The sequence below is a fragment of the Homalodisca vitripennis genome, chromosome 4 (genome assembly GCF_021130785.1).
Source record: "Homalodisca vitripennis isolate AUS2020 chromosome 4, UT_GWSS_2.1, whole genome shotgun sequence".
Classification (NCBI taxonomy): Eukaryota; Metazoa; Arthropoda; class Insecta; order Hemiptera; family Cicadellidae; genus Homalodisca; species Homalodisca vitripennis.
In genome coordinates, this window is record NC_060210.1 from 81483788 (window position 1) to 81508635 (window position 24848).

At 33.1% G+C, this 24848-nt stretch overlaps 1 protein-coding gene across 1 annotated transcript in view; it reads right to left on the reverse strand.

The window, feature by feature from the left end:
- The window catches only part of LOC124359627 (filamin-A-like), a 154833-nt gene that overhangs the window by 39391 nt on the left and 90594 nt on the right, over positions 1-24848 (reverse strand). Inside the window, 6 exon segments of the mRNA XM_046812528.1 lie at positions 3264-3407; positions 4162-4335; positions 6513-6878; positions 8068-8235; positions 11031-11252; positions 19892-20056. Of these exon segments, the coding sequence (XP_046668484.1) occupies positions 3264-3407; positions 4162-4335; positions 6513-6878; positions 8068-8235; positions 11031-11252; positions 19892-20056 (1239 nt within the window).

A 24848-nucleotide genomic window follows, 5' to 3' on the forward strand; every position in this document is an offset into this window, starting at 1 on the left:
AGTCTCAGTGAGGGTAATAAAACAGTCGTGTTCTTACTATTCAAATTGAATTGTTTGCCTGACAACTGTCAAGTCTTTGATCAAACTAAACAAGGATTTTGAGCAAGGAAAATATTTATGAGGTCTTTTTAGAAATGTTAAAATGCGTGTATTATGGCAGACTTGATTGTTTAATGTGCTCCCTCACAATGTGAACTGTTATGCAAATTACATATTTAAACTGCAATTGTTAATTGTGATAGTGCTAACCGAGACTTGAGGGAAACTCCAATCATGGCTCTATGTAAAATCAGGCATTGTTTAGTATGAAATAAAATTATTTCCAACCCCCCCCCCCCCCCGAACAAAAATGGTTAAAAAGTCAAAATCTGTATAGGCCAGACAGAAATAGGTTTTTTTATATTCGCAGAAATGTTAATTCATTTGCTTCAGTTGGATGAATATTTAGGTGCTATTAATGAAAAGCAACGTGCTCCACATAAAATGAGAAATACGATGGTGCATAATAACATACAAAAGAGTGATAAGAGTGAGTTTAAGAGAGGAAAATCAAGCAGTGCTCATTACTGATCAATAGAATGCAAAACTTATTGGAAGTATGTAAACATAACCACAGCCTAGCAATCATCTTTCCAAAGGAGAGTGCTACAAGAGTACGGAAATTAGTATATCCAATTGGTAGGAAAATAAAAATCATTTTAGATTCATAAATCCAATTATCTCATGCAATTAAAAAGGTATTCATAGTCTGTACTTAATGGGAAAGGAGAGATTGTATGTTTACAGTTAAATACAGAATTAAAACTTACATGACTAGCACGAAGACATATTTTTACACTCACACAGCTATGTTGCAAGCACTGTAACCATGTAAAGTAATTTAAAATTCTTTTGCCTGATTTGTCATACAATATTTTGCTACCAAGTTGGGTCACAATTCGCTGTTGATACTTAGTAAAATGTAAAACAACTATAGAAAAAATAAATTGTTTACATTTACGGAGCTGAAAATAGATTTTCTATTTGCTCTTCTCTGGACCTGTTCTGGTATCTGTCAAAAGTCTAGATTCTACTTGAGTGCCGATAATATTGGCAAAAATTACAAATTTTAGATAGAAGTACTAAATAATTGATTAAAAATGTATTTATGGTTTGTCATGCTTTTTATTTGATTTATTCTTATGTCCTAATCTTTTGTTTAGATGTACACAGTTTACGTTTTGTTTTCTAATTCGTGCACAGGAAAAACAATAAAGTAAACTTAAAAAATAAAATTCATTACTTTTAGATTCTCAATAGATCAAACTATATAAAAATAGATTAAAAAATTACAAATTGTTTCCAGAAATACATTAGCACACAATACTTAAATGGAAATATTCATAAACAGTTTAGGTATAAATTAATAAAAAAAGGTAAGTAATAAATCTGTTGTAAATAGTATAAAAACAACATTCTAAAATTAAATATGAACCTAATGTTAACTTATATTCAATATAAGGTGCTAAAAGTTTAAAACACCAGATTTTATGCAAATATCTATCATACCCTATATTTCTCATATTGGAATTTCTAATGTATTGACTATAAAAATTAAACCAATATTAAATTAAAAAACTACACAATAATAACACCATATAATAAAAACTCAATACAATGTGAATGTAAACAATATGAATAAAAAACAGGGACAATGTTAAGAATATAGTAAACATATCTGCTAGTGTATTGTGGGCCATTCAATAATAACTTACACAAATCAGACAAATGTAGACTAAAACAAATTTATGGCATGTACTTGTAAATGGCATCTGATTTGTGTAAATCACACTAATTGTAGATAACCAGAATAAATTGACAGTGAATGATTGATTCTATTGTGAAAGACAATTATGATCCACGTCAGTTGGTGGATCAATGTGTGGTTCAGATAAGGTCTTTATGAAAAAATTGTATTCCTTGTTTTAAACTTTTGAAAACAGAAAAATTAAAAACAATTTGCATTATTCCACAAGGAGTTAAATAGAGAAGGAAATAATAAGAGTATTTAGGGGCATTTTTTAATCAGGTCACAGAAAAATGGTTCCAAATAAGAATATGAATTTTTTAAATAAGGATATGATTTTTCTTACAGTATGTATATAAAATTACTGAATGAAATGACATTTTTATATTTATGTAAAATGAATTTCCTTAGGTAACAGTTTATTAACAAAACATGTAATTTTAAAAATTAGATTTGATAAAAAAATACCATTTCTTAACCCTTTGAACGCTGTAGATTGTGCAGTCGGCTGAGGCAGTTGCACTGAGTTTATTTTAGCCGAACTTGCTTAGACGGCACGACACTGTCCGCAAGATTGGTTGCGGCTCCGCAATAGTTTTATTCACCTTTGGTAACTATAAAAGTTGAATATCACTATTTTGTTAGTTGTTTTCTTGTGTATTTAGATTTCACGCCCATACAAAAATCTTTGAATGTGTATTGGCCTATTTTGATCAGGATATAGATAAAGACAGTTTATTCCACAGTTGTTTTACTACAGGCCAATTTACGAAAACGATATACAAAAAAATGAAACAACACATAAAGCGACTTCGCAACTCTTCACATGTAGTTGAATATATATCTTGGTATTTACCTCCTACCAGCCTTCCCACACCACACAAGATCTTGCTCCAACTCTTAGCCAATCAAAACACACAGCTGACTGACAAGATAACTCACGTGACTTTGCCAGAGTGCCGGCGCGAGAATACTCAACAGTAGTGATGATTCTGCTTGCAAGTATACTCGTCTACAGTGGTCAAAGGGTTAAGTAACAAATCATTCAAAAATATATTACTCCTTCAAGCTATAAATCAAGTAAAACACTGTAAACATTTAATGCTTGATCTTTAACTTAACTTTTTACTTGGACTGTTTCAAAATTGCCCATCTTACCACTTTAATAATTTATAATTTTCCATGGAATGCTAAAAGAGCTTTTCTATATTTTTGTCTTTGGGGAAGCTATCTTAAATGGCTGTGTCTTCGAAAATTAACTGACCATAAACTGATTCCATCACCTTGATTTTAGTACCATAACCAGATAATCTGGACTTTACACCACTTCTTCAAATGTAGAATAGCATTGGTATTTGTATTTATTTAATAATTTACAAAACTCCAAATACTATTACAGGATCATCTGCAAGAAGAAACTTACTAAATTTTCCAAAATCTATTCTTATTAAAATTATTAAGCTCAATACAGACTTACCCTCAACATTAACCTCAATATCATCCAAACTGCCGGCTACATTGCTCATTGTGAAATATGAATCGACACCCAGAGGGGCATGGGACAAGGAGGATCCGGTCACCAGAGGGAAATCCCCAACGACAGGAGCAATAAATAGGGACCCTAAAATCACACAGATTCCTTTTAAGATAACAAATCACACAATTTTGATAAATACACTATGATTTTATACACAAAATACAAGTTCAAAACGCAATACACTAAAATGAAAAACATTGATTCTGAAAAATTACGGGATCTGCACATAAAAGTGTTATATTAATATGAGCAGTTTGTATAAATTGCTGGCCTTTATTACGACACTACAACAGACCAATGGATTGGACCGTGGTTTTTTTTTCACAAAATCCATTAAGGCCAACACATTGGCTGGGCAGTCCTCAAGAGAAAAATGCTAAGAATAGCGAACTGGCTCTTAGTTCTTGAAGGGTTGAGAAGTCGGTAAGATAAAAAAATGTAGCTGGAGTACAAATAATCTTACATACTACAACTTCATCAATTTATAGAAGTAAACAACAACAGATAGAGTGTTGATGCTGTATGAAAAGTTTAAAATATTTATCTATCAAGCCGTGTATATACTGCTTTGAGCTATATAACAAAAATTACATTTAAACTATAACAACTCATACAGTATTCATAAAATTAGATAAGTTTAAAATTATACTAGTTTTCAGGATTAACAATTTTTAATACTGATGTAGTTTATTTATGAATCATTAAAGTTTGATCTCTGTAAATGGAATAGTTTTAATACAAGTTCTTACTGTTTTGTGCAATATACATAAATTAACAGTTATTATATATTGATTTCTGACTGAAAACTAAACAAACTACACACTCCTGAGAATCTGACCTGGGACGGCCTCCTTGTTGAAATATATGCTGATGACATGATCAACAGGCTCGATAGGCACAAAACTGACAGCAAACTTAGCATTGCCCTGGGGGTGGACCTGAGTGGGAATATTCACCCCTTGAGCACTGATGGTGATCTCTAGGTTCCCCTCCCCAGCCTGACTGGCATCCACTGGAAACAAACACAGTTTCAGAGACCGATTTTTTACCAAATTAAACACAGTAAAAATAACCTAACAAATATTTGGTCAGTAAGTACAACTACGTTATAAGGTCTTGTACATTTTCCAAAAAAGTTACTTCTTGATTAATTAGTTACAAGCTTTGTAACCCAATGGACAAAATGAACCTTAATGAATAAAAAATTATTGTAAGTTGACCAAAGACAAAAGTTAATGTTAAAATAACATTGTGAGACAGAAGTTTTGAGTGGTGCAACAGAAAGCTTGCTAAACCCTGGGAATGAATAGATAAAATAACAGTATTCCAGAATCCAAAATCACAAAATGGATTGATTTGATTACATTCAAACAAGCCCAACTAACAATAAAAGTAATGTAAGTCAATTATTTATACTCAAAGTGTGTATAAAGTATATCATATAAAGTATACAATACTAAAATGTTTTAAAAACGTTATGATTCTCCTATAACAAAATACATTGCAAGAAAAATATATAAAACACAGATGAAAAATAGCAGGTAGCCCCAAATTAGTAGCTTAGTAGACCAGGGCTGCCCAAACTACGGCCCGCGGGCCGGATCCGGCCCGCGAGTCAGTTTTATGTGGCCCGCCTTGTTGCCAAAACAACCAAATTAGTTTACAAGCATTTGAAATATTAAATAAATACAAATTTTGAGAACCAAGCAGTCCAGCCGATTTCACGTAGAACAAGCCATATTCATTTGGTGGAGTATGATGTTGAAAGAAGTAAAGTAGTTGCAGACAGATTTCACTGACTACGGTGGTGGCTGCCGGGTGGCGAATAGAGCGCGCGGTGCGGCGACGTAACCCCTACCCAACTCAAGGTCACCACTCGCCACGTAATTTGTATGTCCTAGTATCCTATTAGGATTAATTAAAATCAATGTATTCAGAATTAGAGCAAACATCCAAAAGTCTGGGTTTATATTTATTTCTACTAAAAGAACCTGAAAACATAATATATTATAAACCTTTACCTAACAACTAATAAATAATAAGAAATTACAATAATCAGGAAACAAGGGCCAAATAACCTTAAAACTCATATTTTGCACAAGATTTCTGGAACAAACCCCCGGGCAATACGTTTTGTTTGGGGTTCCAAATCCCCTGGGATGTTGGCCCGCCTGGCCACAAAGGCTTTACAATGTGGCCCTTGGGTAAAAAAGGTTGGGCACCCCTGGCTTCGACAGTGATACTTAGGATCTATATAAATTCATAAAACCATGAGAGGGTCAATAACCTTTTGAAACACGAATGGGGTGGAATGGAGGGAAGATATAAACTGAATCTTTTTACAAATCAATTTATCTTTTAACAAAAACACCTCTTCTATCCATTCTGACATTGTTAACCTTTTACTGGTGTCTTAAGGAATAGAGAAAATTATACCCAGTGATACAGCTGAACAATTCGTCCCTCTACAACTGAATTAACCCTCTTATAAGGCAGTGATATGCCGGTAAATGATATATATATATATATATTTTTTTGTTCTCTTAGGACAAGAAGCTTATAAATTGCACTTAGTCCTGTAAGGACCTTTGCGCTGCTTCCGGAGTGATAGGATATTCAGGATGGGTAAGGTTAGGGAGTAGGGGCCGCCTCCAATCGAGATCCATGAGGAAGAATTAGGGCACTACATCTCAAAGTCATCCCGGAAGAAGGGAGGCCAGCTGTGAACCAGCCTCTCCAGTCAAAGTAGGCAGGGGGGGGGCACACCCTTGTTGAGGTTAACAAGAGCCTCTGAGGTAAGGGATCAAACCCCACCAACTCCAACAGCCATCTTCCACAGTAGACTAGACCTATTGAATTGCCCATGAACCCCAGAATCTCAATATTTGTGGTTAGTGATGAGCCGCTACTGGACATCCATAAGGTTGCCCAGATTGAAGTGGCACATCGGTTTTTGCTGTGCCCAGTGGTGGATTCAACTGGTAGGTATAAACCAGCCAGAAGTGATCCCTGCTGGGTAGTCCCTCATTGTAAATGATATATTACAAAGAGCAAATACATTTTGATAATAAATCTTTTTTTTTAATTAATTATATACACGCATACAAACGGGTTTATATTAAACAAAATCTAAATAAATTTATTAATGTTATTGGTTGAGTGAGAATAGAATGGAAATAGTATATGTACCTGTAAACTGAAGAGGTTTTCCCACATGACCTTGGGGGAGGGGACCAACGTAGACTCTCTTGGCATCGTAGGCCTTGGCGATAAAGGGAGTGCCAGATACAGGATGACCGTTATACTCGACGGAGATGGAGTGTGGACCGACCTCGCGGGGTGTGAACTCCGCAGTGAAGCCACTGTGCACATTACCGGTGACCTTGACGGGTAGCTCACAGCTAGGTCCCGTGATGGCGACAGCCAACTCTGCTGAGCCACTGCTGTCCACTGCCATGTGGAACCTGGCTACCTGATTGACTGGGACCAGCTCCAGGCTACTCAGATTCACAGACACCCGACTAGTGTCTGACACACTGCATACAAACGGGCAGCCTGTAACATTCCATCAGAGTCATCATTTATACTGTTAACATCTACAACATATGGGATTGCAACCAGATGTGTCATGCTGAGAAACAATATTGAATAATAATTATGAGTTTATCTAGTTATAATTTACTTATAATAATTAAAGATGGGATACAATTAGATAATTTGTTTCAGTATTTGAAAAATTATGATTAGTACACTGATATGTTACACACTAATAGTACACACAAGTTATTTCAGGCAAGTAAACAATTAAGCTATTGGAATTTGTTTTGTTGTCAAATTACTAATACTATCAGTTAATGTATTGGAGATAAGACCTATAGTATATATGATTACTAAGTAATATTTCTCATAGTATTGGAAGTTATTAAGTAGTGAGAGTATACCAATGTTGACAAAAATAGCTAAAAATATGCCGTAACCAAAAAGTCCTTTCTCAGTCTACAGGAAGTTATAATCCAGATATCAATACCTTAATAGCATGCTAAACTTATGGCATTACATTCTAATACCACTCCTAACTTGAATACACAGTTTGGTAATGTAAAACAAGAATACAAAAAGGCATTTTGCTACACTGAGACAAGGTTAAGGTACATTCAGTTTCAATGAGAAAGAAAAATGTTCTGTTGAACATTCCATAAAATAATAAATAATTATAAACTAAAATTGCATAGTATACCATTATGAAGTGACGCAAATTACATTGCAAAGGTAACAGAAGTATTTATAAAGAATAACTTTAGTTGTTTTTTGTCAAAATAATTTCTTATTGTAGGTTAACTGACATCAAAAGACATTAGGTGGGTAATCACAAAGATATTATATATATGAGGAGCACCTATAGCTTTGACAATATAATTTCAAGCTTCTATACCAAGAAGAGAAATTATTAAATAATTCGAACTGACAAAGTCTTATGTAGCCTCACTTATAATGTACCAGTAATGTGTGTGTGTTTTTTTTAATAATGCTATTTAAATGTATATACTACATAAATTTAAAATGTACTGCCCTCCAATTTTTTAAAATCAATATGATTAAATTTAGCTTAAAAGTTTATTTGGGCAAAATAAATGAAATAAATGACATATTAAAAGATTTTGAGATTTTATATTTTTTTTTAAATCTTATTTAATAAAATTTTCTAACACTAATTTTAGTAATCCTAGTTTAAATTGTTATTTACCTGTGACTGTTTCTCCGTTGAACTTAATATCAATGAGATGAGGTTTGGTGTGTTCAGGGGTGAAGCTGACGAGACAGCGGCCACCCCCCACTACTGTCACATGGTTCGGTACCTCCCCCTCATTAATGGAAATCTCCAGCTGCCCCTCGCCTGCTTGGCTCGCATCCACTATTGGATATACACACCAATTGAGAAGTTACCACATTATAAATTATCATGTTAAATATACCTAATTATATCACCTAATGCTTAGCTATGTTATGTTGCTCAATATTCTTGTTCTTGAAAAAAATAGAAAATGAATATGATAAAACTATAAACAACAAAACTAACGTCTTTATACAAATATAAGAAACTCTAGAATGTGACAAAATATAGGTTTTTGGACTAACACAAAAGTTGTTTATAGCAATGTAAAGTATATATTTCATTATAAAGTAAAGTAAGCACAAATAAGTAATGATAAAAGGACCAAACAATATCATAAATTAATATTATAATTATTAATGAATAAATATTATATTTTGCCAAAGTCCATGTAATGATAACATCCAGGTAAGCCATCCTAATTATTTAAATGATTTGCCTGTGTTAAACAACAAAACCTGTTTTATAAATAAGACAGGAGCAAATACTATTTTAACATAAAATGAAAGACGTTCTGTGACACAACAGGTTGGTTTATTTGTCAAATATTGGGGCTATACTACTTCACATCGTTTTCACGCGTATTTGAAGTACTTCCCAGGTGATACAAATTTAGAGCAGAACAAATGTTGTGGTTCCAACAAAGAGAGGTAGACTCCAGTAAATCTTCCTGCAGAACATTGGGATTTCTCTCTAGTCATGCCTGACTGGCCAGTAAGTGTGGGAATTGTACTTTCTCCTAGTATATACATCAGATGGTACAATGTTGATTTAACAGCACCAGTTTTTTTGAGTTAATCTGGCTATTAAGAGGAACACTTTCTACTTTAAACTGGTTTCTTCCAGCCTTAATACACTCATCTGGTTGAAATAAACATATCAAAAATCTGTTTACACAGATATACAGGGTGAGTAAGAAATATGGTAAAATATTTTAAGACGTGATTGTAGAGCTAAAAATAAGAAAAAAATGTTATACGGGGCACCTGCGCACTACTCTCTGGCTGTTCATGGACACCTAAATGAGAGTTTAACAAATCAATGGATAGGCCGAGGTGGACCAGTTTCATGGCCAGCAAGATCACCGGACTTAAATCCTTTGGACTTTTACCTTTGGTGACACTTAAAAACATTAGTTTACTCTTCCCCAATAGATACCATTGAAGAACTCCGATTAAACATTTCTAATGGAATAGAAAACATTAAGCAGATACTTGGAGTTTTTGAACGGGTCCGAAACTCGATGAGAAGACGCCTGAATGCGTGCATTTTGAACAACGGAAGTCATTTTGAGCATCATCTTTAATCTTCCGGTGAGACATAAAGCAATTGTAGATATGTTTATTGTATTTAAAAATAAAATTATGATCTAGAAATATGTTTGCTTTTCACCAGCTGTTACCAATCAGATACTCATTACTTACTATAAAACAGCAACAGTTTGCTATGTAGTGTAATACGTGAGGAGTCAATTTCATATCTTTTTTACACATTTAGTTAACTTTGCTTATTATGGTTCTTTTCAGAATTAAATTCTCTAAAATCTGTGTTAAGAAAAACAATTTGTTTATTGATCATTTAACAATGTTATTGTACATCAAACATTTAAGACTGTGTTTTTTTTTATTAGATTTTTAGCAAATTTCATACTTTTTTCATACTTTTTCTCAAAAACTGTTCACACTACAACCTCTAGAGTGGTTTTATTTGATTTTTCAGGTGAGTTTCCTTAAAAATCAACCTTATTTGAGTTAAAAAGTAAGAACAAAACATTTCAGAATCACTTAATTTCACCAGGTGAACTGAAAACGAAGCAAAATCTTTCGGCAGCCATTACTCACTAATGGAGCGTTTCTGGACCTACCTTTATATAAAATTTTCTTCTTATTTTTAGCTCTACAATCACGTCTTAAAATATTTTACCATATTTCTGACTCACCCTGTATTATGTTATTGTTATAAAAGAAAATAAAGAAGACTTTCAATTTATAAAAGTATATTTAAAATTATAAATTCTCTTATTGTAACTAACCACAAGTAATACTGCAATTATTTAACATCACAAAAAGTATTAAGGTTATGTAATTCATGTTCGGTTAGATTAATTTTGTTATGTATTAACACTTTTTAATTACAGTTAAGTAGTCAACACTTTAACATTTTCACTGCAGTACGAGACGTGCCAACTTCAGAACAGCCAGAATAAAATAATAATTAATAATTATTATTATTAATATAATAATTATATTAATAATAATAATATATATATATTAATATAATAATATATTATTAATAATTATATTAATATAATATAAATATGTTATTAATAATAATATATTAATAATAATTAATAATTATATGACAAATAAATGATTGATTGAATAATAAGATGCATCTACCTCAGGTTACAACATTCCTGAATATATAGACAAATAATTAAAACTTTTTATCGGGCAGTTTACTTTGATCTTGGTAAATGAGGGTATCTAGTAATCAGACCCACAATTAAAAAAGATATGGTACTTTTACATTATGTACTATGAAAATGTGGCTAAAGGGTCTGACATATTTTATTTTAAAATATATAATTTTGTTAGTTAATTAATATTTGTTTTAACATTATTCCTTGAATTCACTTTATCTTCAACAGTATTTCTTGGAAATTATTACAAAATTGTCCACACTTCCTACTTTAAATGCCTATAAAGTTTTACGATCACTCCGATCATAAAACTTATTGCCCTACCTTAAAGTACTATATAGTTTGTACTATTGATTTGAGTGATCACGTCGTATTTAGTAATATCTCTTCTAACCTCGGAACTGACAAGGCTGTCCCACAACCCCACTAGCCACATCTGTAACTCGGATGAGGGCTGCGTTGTAGACCTTGGCCAGAAGAGGGCCTGCAGGCAGTTTCTCTCCAGCCACTGTCACTTCTATCAGGTGACTGCCTACCTCTGTCGGAGTGAACTCCACACGATAGACACCTCCCGGTTCTGAGACAACACTGGAGTGTACAGCACGCTTCGACGGGCCTGTAACATAATAAATTGTTGATTGAGCCATTTTTGACCAAGACATGGAGTCTTAGAAGATTCTCCCAATGATAAATATTTGAAAAGTGGGATTTATTAATTAAAAGTCTGTAAAATTATAACTAAATTATAATTTTGAGCCATGTTTTGAAAATATAATTGTGACAGTCACTAATAGCTTATATCATTTCGAAAATTATGGTATCTGACCTTCACAATTGTGAAAAAATTGATTATTGGTTGGGAATCTTAAGTAATACATAAACAGCTGTAATGATATAAACAGCTGTGACATTAAAATGACAATGTTGTGGGTGTAAATAAATAAACAGCTGTTTTGGTCGCAAAGAACTAATGGCGCTGATACCAAATGTACTATCCTTTTTAATGCACCAAATTCCCCCACACAGCCCCTGCTGTTATGGTGGTTATATCTCAGCAAGAAAAATTCAAAGTTGATGCCTTGGAAAATCCCAGTGATGATTTGCTCAAACAGTGAAAACTTGAGACCAAGCATATTATGAGCTAACCAGGTACACATCAAGGGGTTGTGGACATATTGTTCTTTCACAAAAGAGTTAGAAACACAGATTGTCCTAATGATTTCCACTCTTGTGGCATACAAATCACTCAACACAGAGTCCCCATTAAAAATAACACCACAACACTATAGTTAATAACACTATGTGAACTATCTGAGTGTTAATAGCACATGGGCCTTTGTCTGTTTCATGGCATACACACCACTCAACACAAGAACACCATTCACTATTTGACACTCAATAGCACAGAGATAGTCGTCTCTTTAGTGAGACACAAACCATTCAATGTCAGAACCTCATTTACTATCTGAGAGTCAATATCGAGGCATATCCCCAGAACAATATTGAAAACTCTGCTCAACCAAATTAATAACAACCTTACACCATCACCCACAAAATCAACTTGTTTCTTCATACCTATATCAGTTCAAGCACTGCAAATCTCCTCATGGAGGCTTAACATATACAGTACATTCACAAACATTCATTTGGTGAAATTTATTCAACCAAAATGATAACATAATCTGAAACTGATAAAACTTTGATATTACTTTTAACACTAAGGATTAAAACCATTTATACACCACTAATATCAAAGCAACACTAGCGTAAATTTGTTCCTTCCCAAAGGCACTCAACAAAAGTATCTTATAAAGATGCTACCACTGAAGGAAGTGATTGTTATATGCCAAAAATCTAGGCTAGATATATATAATCACGCTTTATAACAATTATAATAGTTCTGTTAATCAAAACATTGTCAAGGATTCCTGTAGAGCCAAGAACCAGATTAAATGAAAGGCAAAAAGCAAGAACTCCAAAAGATATCAAGTGATGAGGGAGAGGTGGTAGAGCTACTTCTAGATCCTGAGCTGCTGCCTAGATGATTATATATTCCACAGTTCCAATTTTATCAGTAAAATTGCCATTAACAATGTGAGTAAATTATTTATTTAGAAACCGAGCATATTCTTTTATAGCAACTGTCTCTTCCTTATCATTAATTATAACTCTTTCACAGTATGGTTACTTTTGTTCTTCTTGGTCACAAATGTCTTTAATCACTTGATCTGGGTGCACTTTTTAACAATGGAGATTAAAGCCCACTTTAGTTGCTACAGCTCATATGTAGTTCCAATACTCACCATAATCAGAAGCGACGTAAATAGGATTTGATAGGAATGAATTTTGGGAGAGAAGCATTCGGTTAAAGGATATGAATTCCCTATGATGACATTCTAATATTGTTATTTTTTTATATTTGTAACACGAGAGTTGTTGACAGACTGTTTAGCCACTGATTTGACCAGCCTTTTACATTAGCCTAAGTTACTTTTTGATTGCAAGACAAAAATGCAATTATCATTCATCGTTGATATAAATCCAGGAAACTTGAGACATTTATTAATGAATTTAGCAAATCATCAATATATTCTTTGCTTGATCTTGCTGTACATTAGAAAATTATGATTAAAATCTTCATTAACATGTTATCAAACTCATATAGAATTCCCCAAGGCTCCATCCTCAGTCCAGTCCTTTTTCTGGTCTATGTCAATGACATCGGGTCATCACTTCTGTACGGGAATCTCGTACAATATACTGATGACACAACTCTCTGTTTTAACGAAAAATCAAAAGAAGTTTTGGAAAAGAAAAAGCTTTTGTTGACCTCAACAACTGTGTTCAACACTTTCACAGACTCAAACTCACAAATTCCACAAAATCAAATTTTCTGAATTTCGCCCTGCGACCAATGGACTTTGAGTGTGGGTCCTTCCATCATGCTAGGAGACTCCACATTAGAAAAAATTTACTCCTCCAAATTCCTTGGAATATACCTTGACCGAGGTTTGACATAGAATGTTCACATTGATTCAGTTTGTTCAAAATTAGCATCTGGCGTTTATGTTTTAAGATCTTTAGCCTAATACTGTCCAAGTCAGGTACTGATGGTGGCGTATTATGGCCTGATCTACCCACATCTTTCCTACGGAGTGATTTTGTGGAGAGCCGTTCAAACAATCAAATTTTGAGTTTTTAGGCTTTAAAAGAAAGCGATCAGAACAATCACCCACATGAACTTCAGAGAGTTGTGCCGACCAGCTTTAAAATAATTGCAGTTGTTGACTTAAGGAAGAAGTTAAGGAAGAAGAAGTAAAGTTTTTAGGTTTAACGTTAGACAGTTCGCTGACATGGAATAAACATTCAGAAAAAATAGTTTCAAAAATTAACTCTGGTTTATATGCTCTTTGCAGAATGTCAAAATTATGCTCACAAGAAACTCTAAAAATGATTTATTTTTCACATATCCATTCACATATCCATTATATTTGGTATCTCATTATATGGATCCACATCATTAAAAAATTTAAATTCAATTTTAGTGATACAAAAAAAGCAATTCGTGTCATTTTAAAACTTAAATGGAATGAAAGTGTGAAGGATTACTTTCCTCAACTGGGTATCATGACGGTTTACAGTGCATATAATATATATGAAACTATAATGTCAGTGATGAATCGTACTCATAGCTTAGGCAAAAGTGGTGAGAACCATAGTTATACTACAAGAAATAGAAATAATATGGCAGTAGCTCAACATAACTTACATTTTTTCTGTAAAAAACCAATATACATAAGAGCTAAATTTTTTAATTTGCTGCCAAGCAATATAAAATTAATAGAAAATAATAAACTATTTAAAAATAACTTAAAAGCTACCTGACTGACCTGCCGTTGTACTCCTTTTCTGAATTTTATACAATTCACAATAGTTTTTACAATCATTAAAATTACATTGTATTATATTTCGTTAGATACTAATGTAATGCATATTTAGTAAACTTTTACTTTCTTAATCATGTGACGCCATTCATGTACACCATGTGTAACAATCGAATAAAGATTTTTCTGATTCTGACTCTGCAATATTATGTCTCTATATTTTGGAAGCAGTTTTGTTCTGTAAGTCAAAATGTGCCCTGATTAGGGGCCGAGACGTACACGAATATGAAACGAGAGGCAGAGACAACTACTGTACTGGGCGACACAGAACAGTGGTTTATGGAAAACCTACCCTCGCAGGCAGATGTCTGTTTTATCAACGGATTTCCCGATTATTCTATGAAATACGAACAAATGCCCAAGGCGTTAAAAACTCGTCTGAAGTGCTTTTTAGCATCTAAAGCATTCTATAGTGTCGACGAGTTTTTGAATTATAGTTGGAAGACCTCCAATCTAGAAGACTGACACTGGAGTTGGCGGTGGAGAGAATTGGTGAGTGAGTGATATGCATGAATGCAAAGATTGTACGTTTGAATGTAGTAGTAATGAGAACGAAGAAAAAATTATAAATTTATTCGGTAAGATTTCTGCCACATAATTGTTATATTATCCACGGTAATCATCAAATGAGGCTTTAAACCACACAAAAATGATATATACGTATTCGTGATGAACTATATGAAGGGTAAAAAACTACCTATATTTCAAAGGGAATTTTCATTTTGTGAGAATGAAACTTACATCACTAAAAAGATCAGCGCTTTCTAAACATGTGGTTGTTTTTATTGGTGTGTATGTATGTTTCTCTATAATGGCAAATGACTCAAATCTTGTAATTTTTGTTTTGACAAATGCAAACTGTTGGGATATCACTAAAAGAATTGAATTTTAGATTTAGTAGTCTACGGCTTTTGTTTGATATTTTGATTTTTTTCCAGTTTAATGCTAGATTTCTTCATAGTTTGAAATAACGATATACAAATAATACATATATTCTATGGGCAGCTGAATTATTTTGGTTGTTGATACTAGTGTCAAAGCTGAATACTGGAGAAACACTGCTAACTCTTAATTTTGTATTTATTAACAATACCTCATGATCAAACAACAAAGTATTTGGTGATGTAGTTTTTACTTATTTGATACAACAAATACTGATTCCAGAATTATTCATGATTAATTTTCAATTATTGTTGGTGTGTACAAATTTGTTTGTTATGAGAGAAAATTGTAAAAAACAGTTCACAATAAGGGATACCTTCTTTACTCATTCTAATTCTTTGGAATTCTGAATTATAAATATTGTAATACTTTTAATAATGATAATTTTGTAGTGTTTTGTTCAATTTAATAATAACAAAAGTGTATTGTTAATTACAAAAATTGTTAATATAGAAAAGATTTGTTATTTTATATCACTCTCATATTTTTATTTACAAATAAAAGTAACATTGTATTGCTTCATAAAAATGTTATTTATAAAGACTGTTTCAAAGTTCTTGACTTTAATTGGTTCATAAAAATATTTTGTTTCAACTAGTGAGTTTATAGGAAATATTGAGTTTGGATAGCTTCAATATTCTTTTCCAAGTCTAATTAAAAGCCTTTAAAAACGTCTCGCTGGTGAAAGGCCAAGAAGGTAACATATAGAAAGCAAATTGCCTGGCAGAGAAAATATTAAGTATTTAAATATTTAACAAGCACAAATGGTTTGGATATTCATTCAATATCAACAATATAAAGTGTATAACACAGTTCTACACAGATGCAGGCTTTGGTACCGTGACAAGAATACACTTAAGGGATAATAGGATTTTGGACAACTGCCATTGTTATAATTAATACAATTTAATGCATAAAGAAGTCCTTAAACCCTACACGAACGGCAATGGACTACCACTAAACAAATAAAAAATAACTAAATTATAATACCCGACAACAGCTTGAAGTTCAGACAGGAAATAATGAATCCAGGTGTTATCACTGCACGTAAATCACAAGCACAAATACATGTCATACTCACAGAAGCAATAGTAAATTATTAAGAATTATTAACAAGAAAATTAATGTTGGCATTTCCTGTGGTATATCGGCGTGTTATCTGAAACCATGAGGCAGGAAGGCGATGATCAGAAGGGGGAAAGGTAAAGGAGGTCGCTCCGGCTCTCAATGTTATGGTGTGAGTACAAATTTTATTGGTTGAGGTTTGTTTGATTGTTAAAACCTTCAGTCTGATGATGACATGATTTTCAGACCAACAATGGTTGAGCAATTGTAGACTTCAAACTAGCCCTTTTTGGTATTTTCTTGATGTCCTTTAATTCTCACATTTAATGTTCTTTTTGTCTCGCCTTTTTATTCTCTATTACAAGAATATGTTATACTGTAATATCAGTTTTTTGAGTCTTATATCAACTTTTTGATTTGGTTTACGAGACTTTGTCTACACGTATTTAGTGTTCTAAAAGCGGTTCTAATTATATTTTCTGCCCACTCTTCTAATTCTAATTTTCTTAGATAGTCCTGGCACAAGGAGTTCACATGATATGATTTTTATTTTTTTCGTTTTATGACTCAAGGGTTGTTTCTTTTGCAATTATTTATGACAAGACTGAAGGTATCTATTTTTTATAAGATCCAATTTATCATGTTTAATTTTTTCTTTTAAAATCTTTGACTACCATCTGGTTCTCTGATTTACTAAGAATGCATTGATTACTATCTGTAAACTAGTTACAGAGGCAATAATCAGTAGTAGTTTGGTTTATTCACTTTTGGGCCATAATTGATTTCTGTAAAATTTCTCCCAACTTCTAAACCTTTTGGCCGAACACAATTCAGTGATACTCAGACTTCCTTCTGGCCTGAAATGGCAGCATGAAATTTATGATTCCTATACTTGAATGCACAGCATCTTCATGTAAAATGTCCTTCTTTGAGGGAATTTGACACTTTGCAAAGTTTGATGACTAGTAATTAAAGTCCATTGAAAAAAGACCTTATAATCTTGTTTAATAAAAGTAAAAGGATCATTCATGCATTTAATTTACGATACAGTAGAGTCCCGATAGTTCGAGTCTCGATAGTCTGAGGTTCCGTTAAATCCGAGCCAACACATGTAAAAAAATAAAATGTGATATTGACATATTTGTACAACACACTCGAGCACATGTCTGTAAACTGAGTGCTAGGCTACTTGGATAAGCCGGCAGCCTGACTCATCAGTGCCACTTCATTTGCACCGCCCCACCCCCACCCTATTGTCAAGGCCACGGAACATCGCGCCCCGTATTGTCTAAAAATAAATCAGTCCGTTGCTCATCACGTTCGACTGCGGTACGGTTGTTCTAGATTACGATCGCAGTGCGCTTACCCATCTGTTATTTACAACGTACAGTACTTGTTGTCTAAATATTAAGTTTTAATAAAAAGTATTTTCTGAAGTGTTTATGTGTTCATTGTACAGTGAACTATGAGTTCAAAAAGTAAAAGAAAGTTTGTACCGATAAAAACAAAACTAGAAGGTCTTAAAAGACTTGATAAAGGTGAAACGTTAAAAAAATTAGCTGCAGAGTACGGAGTTGGTGAAGTGACAGTTGGTGACTGGCGAAGGAATCGTGATAAAATTGTAAAATTTGCATCAGAAAAGTGCTCGGAAAAGTGTACTAATGAGCGGAAGTTTATGAAGAAAGCAGAGTATGAAAAAACTAGCGAGGCCCTATTTTTATGGTTTTATCAACAAAGAAACAAAGGTTGTCCTATTTCCGGACCTATTTTACAGGAAAAGGCATTGTACTTTCGCAATGAAATCAATGAAGGTGAGGAAGATTTTACGGCAAGTGTAGGATGGCTTGACCACTGGAAAAAACGTTATGGCGTGAGGCAGTTAGAAATTTGTGGGGAGAAACTTTCGGCGGATTCTGTGATTGTTCAGTTCTGTGAAAAGTTAAAAAATCTTATTAAAAGTGAAAATTTAACACCTGATCAGATTTACAACTGTGATGAAACTGGTTTGAATTTTAAAACTTTGCCATTAAAAACTCTAGCTTCACGGGAGGAAAAAGCTGCTCCGGGTCACAAAAAAAGCAAAGAGAGACTGACTGTGCTAGCTGCTTCAAACGCGTCGGGAAGCCATAAATTAAAACTAACTGTCATTGGCAAGTCTGCTAAGCCTCGTGCGTTTAAAAACATGTCTATTTCAACGCTTCCAGCAACTTATACAAACCAAAAAAACGCATGGATGGACAAACAAATTTTTAAAAACTGGTTTTTTAGTGAATTTGTTCCTGAAACCAAAAAGTTTTTGAAGAAAGGCAACCTACCCTCTAAAGCCATCTTAACACTTGATAACGCAGGATCACACCCAGATGAAGGGGAACTGCAATGCAATGGCATACGCACGATGTTTTTGCCACCGAACGTGACCAGCCTCATTCAGCCTATGGACCAAGGCGTACTTGAAATTTTGAAAAAAAAGTACAGACGCCGTTTGTTGCAATCAATGTTTCAAACAATTGAAGGAGAGGCAACCACAAAAGATTTCCTAAAAAAAGTCACAATCAAGGATGTTATTTATTGGATCGCTGAAGCTTGGAGTGAAATTAAACCAGAAACAATCCAGAAATCATGGAAGAAAATCGGAGTGTGTAAAAATGAAAATGATGATGAAGATGACGATCTACCGTTAATAAATTTAATAAACAGACTTCCTGGTTGCAATGGGACAAATCAAACTGATATTGGAGAGTGGATGAGTAGGGACGAACAGTTAGAGACAACAGACGACACCATAGTTGAGATGGTCACAGACATGACAGCTGACGGGAGTGACGAAGAAGAAAGTGTGCAGGAGACAGACCCGGCAATGACTCACAGCGACGGCTACGCGGCACTGGATGCGGCCCTGCGCTACGTAGAGCAGCAAGGAGAGGTGACAGCGGCAGACTCGTTATTGCTTCGGCGGTGGAGAGACATGGCTGCCCGCAAACGCTGCAGTGTGGTGAAACAAAAAACTCTAGACAGTTTTTTTTAAGTAAACATTGCATCTTTGGACCTCTGTAAGTAATTTCTTAATGCTGGTATTTGTAATAAAAGCATATTTCTTTTGTTTGCCTTCAGTTCTAATTATAACCCAATTTTTCTCAAAGTGTTCCGTATAATTCGAGTTCTTCACAATTCGAGGTACATTCGGTCCCATTCACCTCGGATTACCGGGACTCTACTGTATGTGAATACGAAAGGATACAGACCACAAGAAAGCCTATAGTTTTCAGGTGTGAGTAGTTAGACTAACAATAAATATTTGACTCACTGATAACATTTGCATGGATGTCTTCTCTGAGAAATCCAAGAGCACTGATCTGGTAAGAGGCCACCTGGTCAACAGGTACTAGTCTGATGGCCTCTCCGATGACGGACATTTTGGGCGCTCCCCCGCCCAGTCCCCCACTCATGACGGCCACTTGCCAAGGACTGCCTACAACATAACTCTATGGTTAAACTCTGATGGACCTAAATGCATATTAACTCATAAACAGGAACTAATACTAAGAAAATTATAGTAAATTTGCTTCAATAAGTCTTAAGTTTTTAAAGATATGGTTCCAATAATGGATAACTAAATGAATATCATAGTAAAAATTAATTAATCATGATTCTTAAAACAGTTCAGAGTTAATAATTTACTAGTAATAAAGTGACAAACTTGAAGTGTAATATACAAGTAAAACAGTCAGAATTATGTATTATATGTATGCATTTAATACAAAATCTATTTAGTGTATTTTAACTTATAGAATTAGTTCTTAAAATACATTTTCTGTACCAACACCATGCATGGATTGGTGTAGTTCCAAATTGCATAGAATGTGAAATAAACAAATGTTTACCTTGGTCTGTGACTCTGATCGCAGTCACTTATTCCCTTATTAAATAGTACGGGAAAGACACATTAACATTCTCTTGCCACTTGTCTTAATTTTGTTTATTACTTTTCAAACGTCATGTGACACACACAAACCTTTTGAAAGTCCAAATTTTTTGTGATAAGAGAATGCATCCTACAATAACTTACCTTCATGCAACTATCATTGTAAATGATTACTCAAAAATAGATATCTTTAATCTCTATAAAATTTATCTCATCACTACAGCTGAGTATGTGAGATCTTATTTTCAGTCAGTCAAATCAGAGAATTACTGGTTTGATATTGTCTTATACCCGTATTCAGTCAGACAAGTCAGAGTATTACTGGGCTTGGCACCTTCATTCATTGCAGAACTAGAACTAGACAGTGACATACAGCAATGTCTGTATGTGAGTATGCGATATCTTATATTCAGTCAGTCAAGTCATTACTGGACGGCACCTTTAATCTTTACAGAACTATAACTAGACAGTGACATACAGCAATGTCTATATATGAGTATGTGATATCTTATATTCAGTCAGTCAAGTCAGAGTATTACTAGGCTTGGCACCTTCAATCTTTACAGAACTATAACTAGACAGTGACATACAGCAATGTCTGTATGTGATATCATATATTCAGTCAGTCACATCAGAGTATTAGTGGTGTGATATTGTCTTATACCTGTATTCAGTCAGTCAAGTCAGAGTGTTACCTGGGCTTGACACCTTCATTCATTACAGAACTAGAACTAGACAGTGGCATACAGCAATGTTTGTACATGAGTATGTGACATCTTACATTTAGTCAGACAAGTCAGAGTATTACTGGTGTGACATTGTCATACCCGTATTCAGTCAGTCAAGTCAACTAGATCTAGACAGTGACATACAGCAATGTCTGTATATGAGTATGTGAGATCTTATATTCAATCAGTCAAGTCAGAGTATTACTGGTTTTATATTGTCTTATACCCGTATTCAGTCAGATAAGTCAGAGTATTACTGGTTTAATATTGTTTTATACCTGTATCCATTCAGTCAAGTCAGAGTATTACTGGGCTTGGCACCTTCAATCTTTACAGAACTAGAACTAGACAGTGACATACAGCAATGTCTGTATATGAGTATGTGATATCTTATATTCAGTCAGTCAAGTCAGAGTATTACTGGTGTGACATTGTTTTATACCCCTATTCAGTCAGTGAAGTGAGAGTATTACCTTGGCTTGACATCTTCTTTTGTTGTTAGATGTAGAACTAGACGGTATCATTGGGCCTTGTCTGATAATTGTCTTATTTCAGCCAGTCTAGCGAGAAATGTTATTTTAAATTTCAAGTACCTAACGTATGGTAATGAAAAAAATGGCCCTTTACAAACAATTGTAACAACCAACTGAGTATATATGCTTTCTGAAGATAAGACAGTATATAATATTATATAACATAGTTATATTGGTGAGTAAAATACTAATCAACTTTGATTGTTACTTGAGTTTGGACATTATAACAATGAATGAGCTTTATCATGAATCCACAGTATAAACCAGTCACGACAATCTCATAGCTTTAGCTGGTTGTGGCCATTCCGTAAGTGAGGCTTTCATATTAATTTTTATTACACTATCTGCTAGTGTATCAAAACATTTTTTGTGAAACGTTATGTAGAGCATACTATTCAGAATTTCAAATTACTACTGAGCGCAATCAGCCGAACAGTAGCAATATTAGATTTTATGTAAATCTGCCTTAGTATGTTTATGATGGAACTTCCAGAAAATATTTAGAACTGAAGCTGTTTATAGTTTTAGAACCCAAAACCACCATAACCTGAAAATTCATAAATCTTACATCTACAAATTTATACATTTTATAAAATATGCATCTATGTGCTTATGACAAGGGAAAATGATAGCTTCCTTAATAAACTTTTCAATTTACTCTAACTACACTTGGCACAGGTAATAAACTGTCTTGGAAAAATGCATAAACAAGAAACAACAAACAAAAAGTTTCAAGATAGCAAATGTTTGTCGAATTCTTGTCTTGACTATTTCACAACATGGACAACAAGTGACACATTTTAAGAAATTTGGAGCAATTAATAACAACTTTTGTAACTGTACAATTTTTGAAATCTGTTTCATGACTGTCCAACTAAAGTTTTTGAAAATTTATTGTTATACCTCAGTTATTAAGCATAGTATATTAAAAATAGCAGCAACTTACAGATTTGAGAAATATAGAATATCACTGAATTGCCAACATTTAGATACATTATTTCAAACCGATTACAATCATAACATAGTTTTTATTTTTAGAAACCACTATTTTCGCTTACAACTAAAATAAAAAAAAAATTCTAAACGTTTTATTTGTTTTTAGACAATTACAGAATGAATCGTTATCATCAACAATACTTCATTTCACGTCAATAACTACTTATATTTCATAAGGTTTCAAGATGATGATAAGTTTCTAATTTTTTTATAATAGACCTATTACTAGTATATTAACACGTAAACCACTAAAATTCGTCATGAAAGCAGAATTGTTCAGATTAATCTTAAAAAATAATACTATAGTAGTTTTTGTTTAATATTTTGAGAAGACAGCCACTCATGAAAACTGCCTTTTTCGGATATACCAGAAAGAATATTTTTACGAACACCAATATGTATGTATTTAATGCATACACAAGTTAAACACCAAAGTTATAAAACTATAAAATTAATTTTGTATCCTTCTTAAATTGGTTTACATTATTTTTAGTTTTTATTCTGTTGGTATCTGTTTCATTTAACAGTAAACAGTGGTATTTCATGATGCTAACATTGTGTGAACTGCTATGAGTTCTTTGCCAAATGTTCTTTAATTTTGAATAACTGTTCACTCCAGTTAAAATTTTTGCCAAACATCACCTCTAAAAGTTTTACAGTTTGTTCCTGCTAATTATATTAAATTTTGAAAGCTGTTTTTGGGTTGTCCGAGTGCATACACAATTTGTTTTTTCAGGGTTTAATTTCATCTGATTTTGTTCCAAATTGTTATATTAATACATTAGTTTTTAATAGTAAAAGCTGTTTAAGAATGTTCTAGTCTTTGTTTTTAGTAACTAGAGTCCATCAGCAAAGGTGAAAATATTCTCCTCTTGTATTACATACACAATTTGTTGACAAATACTAGACTGAAAAGCAGATCAAGGTTCGGTCCCTTTGGATGTAATTTTCTCTTGACCTGACTGATGTAATAGGTAGTTATTTTAGTTTCATATGTATTTCAGCTGTGTTCTATTTCCCAAGTAGAAAATAGAACCAATTAAAAGCAAATTTAAAGTTAGATTTTACTAATTACATACCAGTTTAGCCAGTTTATCTGCCAACATGTCTGCATCACCAATCACATAAACACTTTAGATAAACCCAGTCATTAATCTCAGCCATATTAATTGTATTCACTCCCAATCCTAATCTGATCTATTTCTATTTGTCTAGTGTTAAGTTGAATAAGGTAAGGCAGTTTATCTCTATTAGTGTAATTTCTTACATTAGAGCTTTCTATGTCAATTCAACAAACTCAATTTAAATCACCATTTTATATTTTACTAAAATTTTGTTAAAAAAAACAGCTGTGAAAAACTTGTCTAAAAACTTAATTAGACTTTTATCAAATTGCTCTAGGACCTCTCTTAATACCCAAAAAGAGCTGGAGGAGGAGTAATTTTGCAGCATACATATTTTATGATCTTTCCAGTAATACAACATGGGTTGTAATGAAAGAATTGTACAAAATACATATTTAAAGATTTCAATAGATTTTTTTTAAAGCAAAAATTTAAATTTTCACATATTTTCTATGAATAATTATTACTATTTTAAATCACATACAAAAATAAATATACACAATGATTGATTTATTGTTTAAAATGTTGATTTATTGTTTGACTGGATGGTACTTGAATCTAACTAAGAAATTAATTATATTTTTTATTTGACATTTCTGTAAAAAATATGTTAGTAAAGTAGGCTATTCCAATAACAAGTTAATACAGTTAAAAGGTGACTGGCTAAATTTAAAATTTTGTGTTTTCCTTAGTCTCAGTGCTCACTATAAAGATACAAAATTTTTGCAATATCTAAAATAGTGAAATAAATTGAGTGTGTTGAATTGGCATGGGAGTGGCCCATTGATGGAATAGTCATTTATTTTTCTACAAACCAGTCAAAGTCATTTACTGATTTGGCACTTGGATTATTACAGATCTGTGTAAATGTGATATGCATTAAGTTGTTATTATACTTTAGATGATAATGAACAAAGAATGTGAATACAAACAGAATCATAAAACTCACAAGGTTTAA